This window comes from Sycon ciliatum, chromosome 7, assembly GCF_964019385.1.
Source record: "Sycon ciliatum chromosome 7, ocSycCili1.1, whole genome shotgun sequence".
Taxonomy (NCBI): domain Eukaryota; kingdom Metazoa; phylum Porifera; class Calcarea; order Leucosolenida; family Sycettidae; genus Sycon; species Sycon ciliatum.
Genome location: NC_088649.1, coordinates 17,341,377 through 17,359,286, shown reverse-complemented (window position 1 = coordinate 17,359,286; position 17,910 = coordinate 17,341,377). Strand labels below are relative to the sequence as shown.

General features: G+C 45.8%; 1 protein-coding gene across 1 annotated transcript in view; it reads left to right on the top strand.

Annotated features, from left to right (window-relative positions):
- The first annotated feature begins 8,991 nt into the window (after positions 1-8,991).
- Positions 8,992-17,910, top strand: part of LOC135821123 (chondroadherin-like protein) — a 24,101-nt gene continuing 15,182 nt past the window's right edge. Inside the window, exons 1-3 of the mRNA XM_065334189.1 lie at positions 8,992-9,101; positions 11,025-11,220; positions 16,501-16,569. Coding sequence (XP_065190261.1) covers positions 9,062-9,101; positions 11,025-11,220; positions 16,501-16,569 — 305 coding nt within the window. The 5' untranslated portion in view covers positions 8,992-9,061. The remainder of the gene's footprint in view (positions 9,102-11,024; positions 11,221-16,500; positions 16,570-17,910) is intronic.

Here is a 17,910-nt window from a genome sequence, read left to right as displayed (position 1 = left end):
GATCTCAACAAAGTGCTAAGATCCCTATGGACCAAGCATAAACTTGACACAATCTTAGGCCAGGCGCCGTTTATCGCGTGGAAAAAGACAAAATGTCTGGCTAGCCATCTGAAACATAAACATGTTTGAGTTCGCACTTCCCAGCCGTCTTTTTTCTACACCTCCTACGGTTCTCACCCACACACCTTAATCCCATTGATAAGAAACTGTTCCTCTCTTTTGACTCCATTGGTCTGATGAAGCACTCCTTTAATAGTGCAGAAATAAGCTTATCACCATCTCCCTTTGGACAGTTTCTTTTTTTCTTCACAATACACGACTCATCCACCTACATCATTGCGTTTTTTAACTTTTACTATTGCGTTCAAATTTTCTCTTGCATTGCTTTGTGTTCCTATATTATCCACTGCACCTTATTTATACATTGCTTTGCATTTTCCATACACTTTTCTGCATTTTGCCGCCCTACCGCCGGTCTGCTTGCAGATATTTTTAACCCTAACCCTAACCCTATCGAATGATGATATCATTACCTCCGTATACAGAAAGCCCACGTTCACCGGGCAGTATATTGTGTATGATTCGTACTGCTCCTACCAGTACAAAGTGAATTTGGTGCGGAACCTAGTTGACAGGGCACGGCGCATCTGCTCGCCAAGTAAACTCAGCGAGGAGTTACAATACTTAAAGTCTGTGTTTCTAAAGAACGGATACCCTGAAGATGTACTCAATAAACTAATGAAAACAGCAGACAAATCGAAGGAAGTGAGTGTTGGTCCTGCTCGATGCCCAATTTATCTTTGTTTGCCTTGGAAAGGAAACACATCGCTGACCATGTGCCGCGCAGTCAAGACGCTAGTAATGAAAACATACTTCGCAGCACATTTCATTCCTGTATTCACGACGATACGTGCGTTCATGGTGAGGAAGGACGTCCTACCATCCCATCTTTTGAGCCATTTGGTTTACCAATTTGAGTGCCGGAATTGTGGTAGCCGGTACGTTGGTAGGACCCTTCAACACCTGACCGCACGTATCAAACAGCATGAACCGCTGCATATTCTACCGGATGCAGCTAAATCCAAGCGGCCGAAGCGTGGCCGACCGCTCAAGAACCCACCCCCTGTGCCAGTGGTACGGACTGAGCCAACACAGAATGCGGTGCCGTGTGGGAGAGCTAGGCTGCCCAAGTTGCCAACTCCAGCAGCACCACCGTCGCCCTTGCCACCAACAGAACCGCCACCGGCTCTTCTTGTGGCGGGGGCTGGGGTGGACCCACCTACACTCGCGCTGGCATCACCAACTCTCACACGAATTGCCACGCCGCCCACATTAATCCAGAGACCTCGGAGGGCAACAGCAAACTACTGCACAGAGATCTATGCCAGAAACGGCCAGGGACCACGCGTTGTGGACAGTACCAACAGGAGGAGGGTCGAGCAGTATCATGAGTCAGTGAGTGAAGCGGATCTGGAGGAACAACTCCGCTCACGGGACGAGCAGCTAGCAAACGGTAGACAAGTGGTCTGTACTGAAACGGAGGATGGGACGGATGATCAGAGGATGGAAGAGGAATTGGATGACGAAACGGTTGGTGAGGAGACAGAGGACGAGGCAGATGATGGTGGTGATGATGATCGTGAGGATGACGAGCGGAACGAGGAAGAGGACGAGGAGATGGACAAGGAGGAGTCGGGTGGGAAGGAGCGAGATGAGGCGGATGAATGTGTTGATCGTAAGAAGTCAGCTGTGTATCTACACTTGGTATCTCGTCTTGACTGTCTTGGTGTGTATGATGACTCTCATTTTTCTGTACTGTGTCGTGCGCGTTATGTCCAACAGTTGAAAGTCCTAGAGGCAGTTTGTATACGTATTCATAAGCCTGTTTTGTGTAAGCAGAAAGAGCACATTGTTGCACTGAAGTTGTATTCGTAGGTTGACACTTCGTTCAGTGCCTTCTCGCCTTTGGTTATGTAATCTTGTTACCTTTCTTGCGTTTCCTCTAGTGGTTTTATTGCACTTGTATCTTGATGTTATTTCTAACGCCTTTCTATTTACAGTACTTAACTTCAGTTTCTTTGGTTGTATCCTTAGTTCCGCTTTTTCCCACTGATGATAGGAACGAGAAAATCGATTCTGGGTTTTCAATAATATTTTTGTTACAAAATACACAGTAATACATGTCAAACAAGTAACGTAGTTGCGTGATGTCTGCGGCCTTCATCCTATTCATAGCTATATTAAAATTATTATCTCCACGTAGGTTATTTGTATATCATAATAATTATATTTACCCGGTTTTAATCCAATTAAGGCTACAGGTCATAGCACCCGCCGGTGCCCCGGGCTCTGCACTCCTTATTTGGCATTGACAATACATAATACACCCTCAGCGCCTGGGTGTCATTTTCAATGATGTATAATATTATACCTCTTTAGCACAAAACGGGTTAGTAAATGTTGTGTTCAAAGTGCGGCTTGTACTCCGATACTCAAATTAACGGTGACGCATCATGTGGATGCCTAAATGAGGGTGCAATTGTAGAAGAGTGCTATGTCTTGTCCACGGGTCGGCCTAGTGCACAGAGACGTCGACTTAACTGTACTGCTCATAGCAAGTACCATACCCCGCATAACCATGAGGGCCAGATTGAGCCCTGACAACATCTGTTATAGGATTGAGGAAGGATGCAGCGAATGGAATTTTCGGTCCGGCTATTCTTTGAAGTGCATGTACACACATTTGACATGCACCTCTTCCTTCTCTTATGCTGTTTCTTTTTTGCTAGATCCGCAAAAAGTCCCTCTTGGATTTGTGAAATAAGACCACAATCATCATGACCAATTCATCACAATCCTCTGATGGCTGAGCGGATCGAGATGAGAAGTTAGACCACCCGTAACTTTGCAGCTGAGGCTGGTAGCAGCTTTCATGGTCAGATTAAGGAAATTGATGGACAACGGCCAAATAACACTTCATATCACAGAGAGTGGGACTGCAGGAAGACAGTCGGCAGTCCATCGAGTCCACGACACACATGCCAATGTTAGTTCCGAATCAGGTTGGCCAGCTTTACTTTAACATTGGACTGGTGAGGCTTGACGGAAGCATCCTATGGGTACCTGCATGAGGGTGCAATAGTAGGAGAGGGCTATGTCTGGTCCACACGTTTGCCTAGTGTACGGAAACATCGACTTTACTCTACTGCTCATACCCAGCATAACGACGAGGGCCAGAATGAACCTTGGAGTACATCTGTTATAGGAATGAGGAAGGTTGCAGAGAATGGAATTTTAGGTCTGACCATCCTTTCCAGTGCATGTACACACATTTCATATGCACCTCTTCCTTCTCTTATGCCATTATGATTGGCAAGAATATCCTGTTTGGATTTGCAATACAGAATACCACCATCATCATCATGTCCTCAATTCATCATAATCATCTAATGACTGTGCGAACCGAGGTGAGGAAATGGGCGACTCGCAACTTCGCAGTGGAGCAGATTGGGGGCAATTGATTGATAAACAACCGAGCAGATGGAATCCACGGGTGCCTCGGCTTCCTCGAAGCGCAATTGGTCACCAAAAAAGCCACCAGATGATGTGGTGGCTGGGCTTATGACTCGCTCCAGGGCGAGGTCGGTCATGCAGCGGTCTGCACTCGGTATCGTCATCGTTAACAACAACACTGACGCCGACTGTAAATACATCATCTACACGGATGTCGTCTGCATCGGAAGTGTCTTCAGCATCAGTAGCGGCCGCTACGTCAAAAGCATTGGCGTCATCACCTTCACTTGCCGAGTCCACGCTAGTGTCAACCTCGTCAATGACATCATCATCCTGCATGTCGCAGTCATCTGCTAATGTGTCTTCTAAATCGGTAAGAGGTCCATTGTCAACTAGATCGGTGTCATTACCTGGAGACAAGTTATATGGAGCCTAATGGGACCCACCACCACACTCCATTATTCACCCCAGTGTCTGGAGACATGTGGATTTTGTAGAGAAAAAAATAATAATATTATGCTGTTTCCGTTAATGTTAAAGTGTACGACCAGTCTGCTGTGGCTAATCGTCTTGTGTCTAGTGGTGAATGTCATTCTAGCTACTCTGACGGTTGTTTTCAGTCTCGTCTCGTGCACCTAGTCGGGGTTATGTGCGTGTTTTTGAGTCACATTTTCGGCAACTAAACCGATCTTGTGTAAGCAAAAGAAGAATTAGTTTATCTTAAAGTGTTTTTAAAATTTAGATCAGTAGTTCTCAGTGCTGTATCTCGTCTTTTTTTTTGTTGAGACCGAGCAGTGCTCTGTGCTCGGTCCCAACTTGAACGGATCCGGGGTGTTCTACTGTGGCGCACGCAGAGAACAGATGATGTGAGAAGTAACAGTACGAGGGGACTCATCAGATTCACAACTGCCTTCCTCCCTTCGTAAGCCAATGATACTCCGGAAAATATGGTACAGTGTATGTCTAATACCTTGAGGGACGATGATCACTGAAGAAAGTCACAAGAAACCTCTTCTGGTTAGCTACAAGTGGACTTTCAACTTGTGTGTTGGAGTAATGGCACAACTCAAACCACAATTAATTTTTTTGTTTCCAAGGCGTTCACATATATATTTGGAATTATTTCACAAGATCCAGAGGTCCATAGTTTTGAAACACGCTATTGCCTTTTTCTGTGTTTCTTGTATTGTCTGGGCAGAGAAATCGACCGCAACCTTATAGAATCTCTGCAGACCAACATCTTTGATAACCTCGCATTGCTAACAGCACTGTGAGTGCAGCTCGAGATGCGTGTGTGCATGGGCACGTGCGTGTTCAAGTGCGTGTAAATGCAAGTATCACCCTCACCGGGGGCAGGGTAACTGCATTTGGATCCCGGGCACATGCATGTCAGCGTAGTTCTAGGAATCCCGCCCTCGTGGCCGTCCTTTGCGATGTCTAATCTTGCTTAATACCAGTGCTGAACTGCGCTGTGGTGGTGATCACACTCAACCTGCTTAGTGAGTTTCCTGTGTGTCTTGATTTGTCTGATTATTTTGTTGTTTATTTGTTATCGCTGCTGCTGGTATTGCCGCTACTGGTGTTGCTGCTGTCGCTGCTGCTGCTGTTTCTAACTAGTCATCGCCATTCTGCCTGGATTCACCTTCCGCTGATCCAGTGTGTGTGTGTGTGTGTGTGTGTGTGTGTGTGTGTGTGTGTGTGTGTGTGTGTGTGCGTGTGTGTGTGTGTGTGTGTGTGTGTGTGTGTGTGTGCCTTGCACGCTGTTGAATGGTGTAATCCCAGCACAAGCTGTTCGCTATCCTCACTTCCGCGATGGGGGTGTCTGAGTCTCAGCGTGCGTGCGTTTGTGGGTGCGTGTGTTTACAGCCCGAGACAAGGCAATCGTACACTGCCCGCAGACCAACTCCATGCCGCTCATGTACGACGGCTATGAAGCTGCTTCACTTGGGCCGAGGCACTCGGGAAAGAGACCGGCTTCCGATTGCAATGCTGGCAAGGGAAATCCAACTGAGCTCCTTATGTACATCAGGAGAACTTCCACGCTTACCGTATTATCTCTAATATAAGCACAGTCTCCAATAATAGCACGTCTCCAAATGTGTGTGTCATACATGAATTTGGCATGGCAACATGCCTCTGAAATGAGGTTGAAATAATAATGGAACGTCTCCAATAAAGGAACGTCTCCGTTAATAGCACGGGGCGGAGGTACATTGAAGAAATAAAGGACCGTGCTTATATTAGAGATAATACGGTATGCACATCAGGAGAACTTCCACGTCCTCTCCAAACTACTCCACCATGCAACTCCTCATCACGTGGCTGATCTCGGATTTTTACTGCGGACTCATCGGCGGAAGGCAATCAAATTGGTGTCATGGCTGGAGTGCAGAAAAGGCAGAGACTGAGAGAAAGAGAGAGTACAGCACCATCGTGTTCGTAACAGCATTAGCTGAAGATAACGTTAGACGGATAGATGGACAGATTCAGATAGATCGAGTAACTACAGATTGTCATCGTGATAATACAGTGCTGGCAATTGAAATCCGACCCCCTGAGCGGTGCGCTCACATCGCAAAGACCCAACAAGGGATAGTAAAACTACGAGATAAGAGACCGCTAGAATGTGAACTGGTCGGATTTCAGTTGCTAGCACTGTACAATGTTCCCTTGCTGCTGTTGTTGTTCTCTTCCATGCTTGTCTTGCACGTGCACTTTTTTACTTCGAAGTAAAAAAATGTATAGCTGAATGACTTCTTTGTACAAACACAAGCCTCACAGTTTGTGCCATGCTCGTAGGTTTATAGAACTCCGTATTGGAAGCTGTTTTCATTCCCAAGCATAACCCCAACCTATGCATCCAGAAAGAACGATTCACTGGGCTATTCTCTGAGCATTCACCGTCACACACATACACACGCACATACACACGCACACGCACATACACACGCACACGCACATACACACGCACACGCACATACACACGCACACGCACATACACACGCACATACCTGCACACACACGCACGCATGCACCCACCCACACACTCACACACGCACATACCGTACTCACACACACGCACACACACACGCACACACACACACGCACACACACGTCTCACACTGTTATACATCTTCACTTTCGTTATTTCTCACCTCCTCATTCTATTCTCTTTTCACTTACCCCTGTTATTATTAGTTCAAACTTACTCGAATCTTTCGTTCTTCGCCTTCTTTCCTCCAATTTTTCTTTCACACTATAATGTTCCCAGTACTCTTCCACGTATATGAGCCAGAGCACGCGAAAAGGGTGCTTAGCCTCAAATGTTGGAAATTGGGTTTTTTAGTGCACCATATACCTGCAAGCTTCACAAATCATTTAAAAAAATTAGTCAAAACTCCCAGTAAAACCTAAGTTACAAGCATTTGTGTTGGTTGCGGTCTGGCGGTCGCAAACACAAAAGCACGCCTGCCACGCTAGTTGGAACAGATGTAACGGAGAATCATTCTGGACAGTATTTTGTCATGGTTTGCCATCTAGCACCAAAGAGCTATTGCTATTGCTATATTGTTGATTGCTAGATTTCATTGTTGAGACGTATTTCCCTGATGAAGTCTCTAGAAAATCGGTTAGGAAATTATTATTCATAATGGTGTTCTTGTTGATTACATGTCCGCTTCGCTGATTCTTCTGATTGCTTTAATAAAATTTGGACCTAAAGGCAGGATGAGGTGGAATTACTTTAACTAAAGGGAACCTAACGAATAAACACACACGTCCGGCCATGGAGTTTCTGCTATTCGTGATGTTGAAAGTATCCAGTCACAGGGTTACAAAATCCGACGATATTGTCGCTATTCTAGATCTGTTGTTTTAGTTGTTATACCCGAGGTTGTAATTCCCGAGTTCGTTATGCCCGAGATTGCTATTCACGAGGCTGTCTCTACGTACATGCATTGTACAAGCTGCGAATTACGAGTGCATACCCTTGCTGAGGACAAGGAGTGCATAACCCCCGCGAGTACTACGGTGCTAACACTTCCAGTAGTGATCAGCACCCAGGATACTCACACTTGACCTTTTGCTACTTTTGACGTCCATCGCCTTTGCCGATGATGGCAATGCTACAGCAGAAGCCATAGCAACTACTTGTGCTGGGATTGCACCTTGCAACAGCTTGCCAAGCTGAAGAATTGACCGCCACAATTCAGCCTGGTCTACACCACACAGCTATGAAGTGGCTTTTTCTGACTCACACACACACACACAGAGCACGCTGCGATCTGAGTGGTGACTGGTGAGTTTCGGGTGCGCAACAGGGCTTCACAAGAGACATGGTCTCGCCTCACGTCATCACGACATCATGCAGTGTTCAATCAGACAGCGAGCTTCACTTGAACAAAACAAGCGCAAGAAATCGTTACAAGACAAAATTACAAGAAGAACACGTTTAATCTCCTCACATGTCACATATCTTTAATGTTCATAAGTACCTTTGGTACCTTCTCATCTGGTGGAATTGAGGCAAGTAGATACTCAACGAGTAGAATGAATTGTAACGGCCGAAATGTGATAGAACCATCAATAAGAAGAGTAGGCAGGAACAGCACAATAAATACGTAAGCCCCATACATGTACATGTCGGAGATACGCTTACTGGCTCGCAAGCTGTTTGGTAGGTTGTCAGCAAGTCGCTAGTTTGTTTTCCTTTTGTCTAGTGTAGCCGCACTGCGCTGCACTCTTGTTAGGTTTCTTTGCATGGACCTTGAAGTGCATGACTGTTTTCTTTATCATTCCGCCTGTGCGTATGAGTTTGCACATTTGATGGTGCTCAGCTGTCGCTACTCTTCTTTGCACCGTTTCTATCGCCTCTCTGCTCTCTGCTCTATACAATTCACCGTGCTTCTTTTGGTTTCTTTTTGCCTGTATTACAACTAATCAGAAACATCCGGAAAGTGCTTTTGAGAAGTTCGGAAATATTGTTTGCGATCAGCCCGCAGCTTTTGATACCATTGTACTTTGCCTCCAATTAAACCATATTCAAGAGTGACGTCTTATTCAGTACTACTCTGATAAGAAGTACCCCCATGGGGTCATGGGCAGCAGGAAAGAGTGTGTAATATCCGGGGTAATTCTTATCCTAACATACTTCAGTGTGGATCAGTACACCCGCGCTCCGGACAATGTACGTACTAAGCAAGAGTTTATATAATCCGAGTACATACTAAGTGGGTTCCACTGAACTCTTGATACCATGGCCGGCTGCTCTATCGACATTGAGTATACCAATTAATTAAACATGCGAGATGCAGGCCCAATGTCTTTCGGGATCACCGTCCATGGAGACCGGCCGTACCCGACCAGTCCTCATCATGTACGTTGGCTCGCATGGAATGTCTGACGCACGAAACAGACTAAGCCAGCCAGCCCTCTAACCCGAGCCAATCCGCTCAACAGCAGCCCTTTCAGCAGATCATCGTTCCAGCAGTTGGTTTTGTTTTTCTCGGTGCAGCGCAGGTCGTGTCTTCCTGGAGCAGAGGTCGCAGCTATGTGTTTGCTTCTTGCTATTGTGGCCATGAAGAATCGAAGTAAGTTCTTGCAACTGCCATAGCTTGTTCAGCGTGTAATGGCTACCGGGAGTGTGAGAACAGAGAGAGTCCCGTGTCTGAAATGATGGGTGCGAAGCACATGGGAAATTGGGACAAGAAGACCTTGTATTTATACATGTACTGCACTGGGCTGTACGTCTGTATCGAAGCACACTTCCGGGCAGGGAGCGAGCTCAATAGAATGGTTAGACTCTGGCTCAGGTCCCTTTTCCTAACGTTATGTAGCTTGGGAAATCCGGGTCAGGCATTGCACTTTACTCCAGAACAGAGTCTTCTCGATCTAGATGTCCCGACTCTTCAAAGTTGTAATTCAGCTCTGCAATAGAACTGAGCTGAATCTGTACAGGACCTAATGCTGCTGCTTACCGTCGTCTTCATAGAAATAGAACTGCAGACTACAGTGCTGGCAACTGAAATTCGGCCGGTGAGCGGTGCGCTCACATCGCTAAGACCCAACACAGGATTGTAACACTACGGAATAGAGACCGCTAGAAGGTGAACCCATCGCTCAAGGGTCGGATTTCAGCTTCCAGCACTGTAGTTATTCTACTGTAGGGGTAGCCTGAGTGACAGCATTGAACAGCTCAAAGTTTTGTGGAGCGCTTGGGTTGCAATGAAGCCGAGACCCTTTGGTCGGTCAAGCTGCCCCTGGCTCTCCCCCACTCCTGCCATTCCAAAATAATGTCTCATCGCTGCCTTGCTGCTTTGTGTCATCAAATCCCTTTTATGCTTATGTATCTATGTCATTCGGATCTTCCCAAGTTGTACAGTGTACTGTTGAGATACCGAATTCAAATAAATCAATACAACACAATACAAAAAAATGGTGTGTTTTTTTCGTAAAAAAGAAAGAAAGAAATGTCGGCTAATACAGGACTCCGAACGCTGATAAGACATAGGCAGCAGCCAGCAGGAACGTTAACTGGGGTTTTTTTTGGAACGTTTACTGTGCTGAGTACCCCAAGCACTTCTTATCCCAAAATACTTCAGTGTGACGATGTAGACTCGGATGGCGAGCCAAGGATGTGTAGGAAAGAAAAAAAAGAACCAATGAACTACAAGTTGCGCTATAATGTGCACTACCGGCACTAGCACCACCAGTGCAATGGTATCGCATGAGCTGATTGTCAAGTAGCTGGTGGTTTTAGTTGACATTTTAGCGTAACTGTTTGTTCATTTATAAGAAGAAAAGAGGATTAAAGAGCTACAAGTCACGCTATAATATCCACTAACACTACCAGTTAGTTTTACAATCAGCTCATGCGATAACACTGCATGACACCGTACTGACGTTCTACACCTACCTGGTAGCTCTTTGGTCCTCTTTTCTTCTTGCAAGTATCAATTCTGGCCTTCCGCCCGAGTCCAATTGGAGTTCATTGGTTCTCTTTTTCACTACAGTGTGAGTGGATAGACCCATTTTCCGGATCATGTCCGTTCTAGGCGAGAGTCTTATCGGAGTATCGGAGTGTTGTACTAATTTTTTTTTTTTTAATTTATTACTCAAATTTTGAAGATCAAAAGGAAAGCTTTGCAATAATAACAACAATAAAACGTAGCCTGTAGAATGTAAAAAGTCACTGAGTACAGTTTAATTCAATATCCATGTCCAGCATTTATAATAAAAAATAATCTGCTGCAATTTATAGATTTTCACATGCGAGCAACCTGTGTGTTGTACCTGTGTGTTGTACTAATCGAGTTCCACTGTGTTCCACTGTGTTCCACTGTGTTTAGAAAACAGGACCAAGGAGCTACACGTACACGTTACGCTATAATGTATACGGTTTTACTGTACTTGACAAGTGGGCGGAAGAGCGAGAGGGGCCAAAGAAAGCGGTCTTCAGTGGCAGGTGATCTTAAGTTAGGGGTTTGCTCTCTCTTTCTCTCCTGTATTTGCAGGAGAGTATGTGAGACCGGTGGTCTTGCCGCTCCTGCTGGTGATCGTCGCAGTGGCGTGCAACATTCACACGGCAAGCGCGCAACAGGCTTGCGTGAGGGGCATGGATGGAGCTATCCTGCACATATCCTGCGCGGGAAAGCAGCTCACAGCCTTGCCCACCATCTCTACGGCCGACAAGCCAAACCTGAACTATTTGTAAGTCTGATCATACATGTATATGTGGATTGTAGATTGCATCGTTTCTGCTACCATAACTATTGCATGTGTTGTACTACTGTCGTGGACATGGAAATCCGGTCGAATGACCGGGGCCGGCGCCCTCAGCGCCAACAGAACCGTTCAGTAATACAGTAAAACCTGGTTTAAGCGACCACCCGACGGTGCAAGCAAAAGTGGTCGTTAAAGCCAGGTGGTCTTTAGAACCAGGTCCCACGGTGTCTGTGTAGAACTGTCGGTGCATAGAAAAACGGTCGTTAAGAGCAGGTGGTCGCTAAACCCAGAGGTCGCTTACACCAGGTTATATTGTACATGTAGCTCAGCGCTCAAGTGCGCAGAGTAGGCCCCTGGCCAGGGCCTACTGCTCTAGTAATGGTTCATGAATCCGCCCAGTCCACATTCCTTCTCCGTTTCTCTCCGTTTTTCTTTCCTTACAGTTGCATCTTCCTCTCTGCTCTGTTTTATTTTCTCTTTTCGTTCGTCCCTCTTGATTTTTGTACTTTGTACTGTTGAGGCAACGAACTGAAATAATAAAAACCAAACCAAACCAAACGGGTGATAATACTAAAAAAATGATGGATTCTGCTTATTCAATATGTTCGCATTCTGCTCCAAAAATGGCACTGATTGATAATGCTTGAATTCTGCTTCGGAAAAATGGAAATAGTGGTATACATGTACATGTAGATGACTAATGTTGCAGATTGACAACAGCGTACATGTTTTTTGCAGCATAATCATGTTTTATGACTATGATACAGAAAAAATACAAGAAGCCCAGAATTTTATTTACTCAGCAAGCAAAGGCGCGGCAGTAGTCGCGAGGGCATTGTGAATTCTCACGAAAATCCCATAGTATGCATGGATAATATGCTACAAAGTTTTTTAGTGTTCGCAAGAATATGCTAGTTTCTGCAAAACTTGCCGGATTATGCTAGCGCAATGCTAGTTTCCAGAAAGTGCTAAATACGCTAGATATACATGTAATGCTAGCATTATCCGCCGGGGGCCTAGCGCAGAGTGGTGTGTGTGGTGGTGCAATTATGTAGGACCTGTTGTTCTCCGCTGGTGCTATTTCATGTAGATCTACATGATGGTATTATTACAATAGCCAGAGTTCCCAGATTGCCTAGAGTGCTCAACACCACAAGGATGGAGCATTACCACAAAGGCAGAAGAGAACAAAGAACAGCCGCAGTTGTCTGAGGATCGCCTTAGCTTTGCTATGTGCATGAAACGCAGCGTTACAACACAGACCTAGCCGGCTGTCTCTGTTCTCTTCTGCCTTTTGTGATGGTATATTATTCATGAGGTCAGATTTCTACGGGCAGGACTGTACAAGTAGAATGCACGTAATGTAGAAGGTTTGCTGCATTGTTCAGTTCGATAAAGCCAGTGAGTGCACCTGTTGTGTACACGGACAGAGATATACATGTACATGTAGCACTAACTTGAGCATGAGGGCTGCTTGTAATCATGGTAATCCTGGCCAGGAAAATGAAGAAGAGGGCTCACCATGTCGAACAACTGCATATCCATTATTATTATTCTTATATCTATACATAATTTGACGATTGGCCGAGCATAGTCCGCCAATGGCTAGCCTCCACTGCTTCGGCTGCCATCCCTATGTATATCCCTGTGCGTTTTTGCCGGCGTTTGCACCATGATGGTTTGTGGTTATCTTGTAAAAAAAGAAAAGATTAGTGTTCGTGGCCAGGGCCATGTGGCGCCAGCGCTGTTCCATTTTATATGTATGATCGAATCCACAAACCAGGCAGGTAGACCATGCTACAACGCCCCACGTAACGGACCACGCCGTTTTGTTTGCCGGTAAAACTTTTTTTTTTTAAAGAAGCTTCCGTGTAGACTACTCCATATTAAATTTTACTGACTAACACAGAGTTCTGGTCCATTCACGCAGACAGCGAGCTTGGAACACACTATCGAGGAAATCTATACCTAAGTTTCGCGGTGAGCCTTCGAACCACCCGGACTGCGTGGAACCGCGCGCAGCTTGGCACTTCTAAGTTCTATTCACGCAGTGTGCTGGCGAGTTACAATCATAAGTACTAAAGTAGACCTACGTCTACCTGGTCTACGTCGTAGAAATCTACGTGTAGTCAGCGAAGGCGTGATCATGCCCTTCGTGGTGAGACATACAAACATCTGCATGACATTGTAGAGTCTGTAGGTGTGTAAATAAGCGCCCTGCACCCTACCCAGTTTCGTGCTGTGTGCGCCCTATAACCTTTTTTTCCGCTCAGGTGTTTCATGTCTTTGGCACGTTGCATTCAGGGCTTCAGGCAGGCTTCACCCACAAAGCGACTTCGAGTCTAAAAGCCTAAGATTGAGGCTTGTCCCGAGTTGTCTTGAGTTGAGATTGGATGCCGTCCCAAAAATCCTTGTGTCGATCTGCTTGTGAGTTGTGGGTTCCGCTGGTCCAATGGCCTTGAAATTTGTAAGTCAGCGATGGAAAAGAAGAAGGCTATTATTTTTTTGTATTTGTGTAGTTCGAAGCTCCTTACTTAGTCCCTGCTCGTCGCCCCACGCGTCGCCCTGCTCGTCGCCCCACGCGTCGGCAGTGCCTATCTTCGCTGGTTGGTAGTTGGTAGAATAATGGTCGACCGAAGGACGGCAACGATACTCGATAGCGCTCAGTAGTCACCGTTCTGGCAGACCAGGGCAACGGAAGTGCCTTCGCTTCCAAACTAACTACGTACTTGAGCCGCGGACCTGCTCAGTTTGGGCTAGGAGTCGCAGTCGGAAGAAGAGCGCAAGAGATGACAGCGGACGGCAATTTAAACGTGAATACGCCACCAGAAACACGAGGGAACGAATACAAGGTGAATAAGACAGTTTGTTTTTGTTTTTCTTGCTTCTTTTTCCCGTCTTGTGTCGGCCGCACAAGCGGCCAAACTGGGAGAAAAACAAGTACAAGTAGCGGTAGTTGTTCTGCGTTGCCTTTTGCTTTGGATGAGTACAGTGTCATGTTAGTACAGTGAAACCTGTCTAAGACGACCGCTCAAGGGACCTTCAAAACGTGGTCTTTATTACCAGGTGGTCTCCTTATCCAGGGGCATTTGACTCCCTTGATCCTGGTTTCAGTGGTCTTTTTGGACAGGTGGTCGCCTTATCCGAGTGGTCGCCTTGACAGGTTTTACTGTAATCTGCATTCTCTTTCCGATAGGTCTTCAAAGGGATGAGGTCAGAGGTAAAAACATTCACGGCTACTATTATAATGGCGACTTCTGGATCCACACGGCCCATGGTGAAGTCACCGTGCCATTATGAGAGGTGGTGGGTAGCCCCTCGTGTCGCACGTACACTCGACTCCTGATAATTATTACAACGAATACCGCTTTGCAGGCGACTTAGTTCTTTATAGCCGAAGTTTGTTATAACAGCAATACACTCGCACGATACAAACAACAGGTCACGCCGTGCATGCGGTCTATGGCTGTATGAGTGCACTCGGTCACAAGAAATCTTTCGTTACAAACGAAAAACAGTTCGCTGCAAAAAGTCAAATTTGTATGGGTTCAAACAAGGGCATTGACAATGGCTCGCTGTTGTCACAAAATTCGCTATATGCGAGTTTGTCATGAGTGGAATCGAACACGATCTGCCAATTATTGGAGCCATAGTCCCTTACCTGTAGGGCCCAGTTCACTCGCTACAGCTGGACGTGTCTCCATGCTGTGAAGGAAAACCACCCTAAAACTTGTATGAATCCATACCACAACCATGATCCAAGCGCATCCAAAAGTCCAACGTTGCTAAACCGACCAAGAATCTCGGTATCAACACCTCTCATGCGTGCCTGAAACAGAGCACTGCAGAATGAAAGGGTGAGAGAAAAAGCTACAGTGACACCTGTCTAAGACGACCGCTCACGGGACCTACAAAGTGTGGTCTCTGTAACCAGGTGGTCTCCTTATCCAGGGTCATTTGACTGGAAATAGCATCCGTTGGTCCTGGCTGCAGTGGTCTTCCGGGACAGGTGGCCGCCTTTTCCGAGTGGTCGCCTTCACGGGTTTGACTGTACTGTAAATATACAAATTTTCGGCAGCTATTTAATTTCGGCTATATTCGGCACCGACCCAAAACGCCTAAATTAAAACGCCGATGAAATTTTTCCCAGCATCTGTCGCACTATACCATGCCCTCTACCCCACGCCGAAAATAAATCGCCGCCGAAATGTCAAAAATCGTGAAGTGCCGAAATTTTGCAGCGCCGAAATTTTGTATATTTACAGTATATGAAAGGGAGGTAAAGTGTTCTTCTGTATTCACTCTGCCTACAGCGAAGTACAGGATGTGATTGGGGAAGTCCCTCGTCTCACATGCACATGAAGATAATTTTTTTGGATTTTAAAAATGGACATTTCTAACGATTGTTTTCTCTGCCTCTTTGTGTTATATCTCTCACTCACTCACTCTTCCTCTCTCTCTCTCCTTCTTTCTCTCTCTCTCTCTCTCTCTCTCTCTCTCTCTCTCTCTCTCTCTCTCTCTCTTTCTTTCTCTCTCTCTCTCTCTCTTTCTTTCTCTCTCTCTCTCTCTCTCTCTCTCGTTGTGAGCAGGCTTTCATTTCATCTTTTCTTATTATTTCTTATTAGTTCTGCTTTTCATCTCATTACAAAAATTCTGCGCTTTTTCTCCATCTGCGCATAAAATCTAGACTGACAACCTGCTTGTTAAATCATGCACCTGCTTTCAGGCGTAAAAACCCTGTTGTAGAGGTCTCAGTCCTCATTTGTTAGACTTACCTGTCTTTATAAATGTAACTTACTCTCTCTCTCTCTCTCTCTCTCTCTCTCTCTCTCTATCTATCTCGCTATCTATCTATATCTATCTATCTATCTATCTATCTCTTCTCCTCTCCCTTTCTCTCCCCCTCTCTCTCTATCTATCTATCTCTCTCTCTCTCTCTCTCTCTCTCTCTCTCTCTCTCTCTCTCCTCTCTCTCTCTCTCTCTCTCTCTCTCTCTCTCTCTCTCTCTCTCTCTCTCTCTCCCTCTCTCTCTCTCCTCTCGCGTCTCCTCTCCCCTTCTCTCTCTCTCTCTCTCTCTCTCTCTCTCTCTCTCTCTCTCTCTCTCTCTCTCTCTTCCTCCCTGCATCTCTCTCTCTCTCTCTCTCTCTCTCTCTCTTCCTCCCTGCATCTCTCTCTCTCTCTCTCTCTCTCTCTCTCTCTCTCTCTCCCTCTCTCTCTCTCCCCCTCCCTCTACTCTCTTTCTCTTTCCTGTGTACATCCTCTCAGGATATTTTCTTCAAACGCCATGACAACTTTAAACAAGCAAGCACTGCAGCTGCCGGCACTCACCCGACTGTAAGGCAATATTTCTACAGTTAGCTTTCAGTATCCACTGTACCACAGCACACATGTGATGTAGTGACCATGTACCAGAACACATCTGTGATGTGGTGACCATGTACCACAGTACATTTGGGATGTGGTGACCATGTACCACAGTACATTTGGGATGTGGTGACCATATCCAAGAGCAAATCTGTGATGTGGTGACCTTGCACCAGAGTACATCTGTGATGTGGTGACCATATACCACAGCACATCTGTGATGTGTCAGGGGCGAACACGGTACGGTCACTACGGTATTGACCGCACCACTTTCTGCCCCAGGCACCCCGTGAATCAATAAAATACACTGGTCTGGGATCTAAAATTCCAAAATTTTCGGCTTTCTGTAAACCCGGGAATTTTCGGTGGCGTAATATTTTCGGTAATTCCCAAAATCAACGGTTCGTTGGCGCGAACATTTCGCTAAACCAGTTTCCCGTACTGCAGTCGGCATACATGTACGTATATTTTTGGAGGGTTTTATTTTCGGTGAAAAATACCTGTACCGGAGTTTGGATTATAAGTTACGCTATATTGTCCACTAACAACACCAGTTAATTTTAAGTAAGAAAAATCAGCTCACGTGATAGCATTGCACCACACTGACCGACGGTACTGACGTTCTACAACTAACTGGCTAACAGCTCTAGCACGCCTTGGATGCTCATCCCAACAACCTTCCAACTTGGAAGGTTCTAAGTAATACGATAACATAGGAGGTTTTTCATTGTTCTTGTTGGCATACCTTCCCCTTTTATTGATCTTCGCATCTTTTGAGCCACACAAGTTGTGTGGAATGTTGCTTTGCGTTCTTGAATCGTGGTTTGACCGTATCGGCTAATGGTCTTGCCAGTATCGTCATCGACATGCATGTACACCCGCCAACGTCCTTCACAGTCGTGCTTGTCTTGGTTGCGCCCACCTTCCCCTCCCATGTTATCCTATAACTTAGAACCTTCCAGGTTGGAAGGCTGTTGGTGCACTCATCCAAGGCGTGCCAGAGCTGATAGCCAGTTAGTTGTAGAACGTCAGTACCGTGGGTCAGTGTCGTGCAATGTTATCGCATGAGCTGATTGTTTTAATAGTAACTGGTGGTGTTAGTGGACATTATAGCGTAACTTGTAGTTCCTTGGTCGTTTTCCTTTTCTATAAATTGATCCTTGGCTCTCCATCTGAGTCTTGTTCCCAAGTTTTAATACTGAAAATAAATCTCCATCGAATGTTTCTTTTTCTTTTTTTGGTTTTACAATATAGTGCCGCTCAATGCAATCCAATGAAGTGAGTCAGTGTGTAGATTTTCTACACATCATG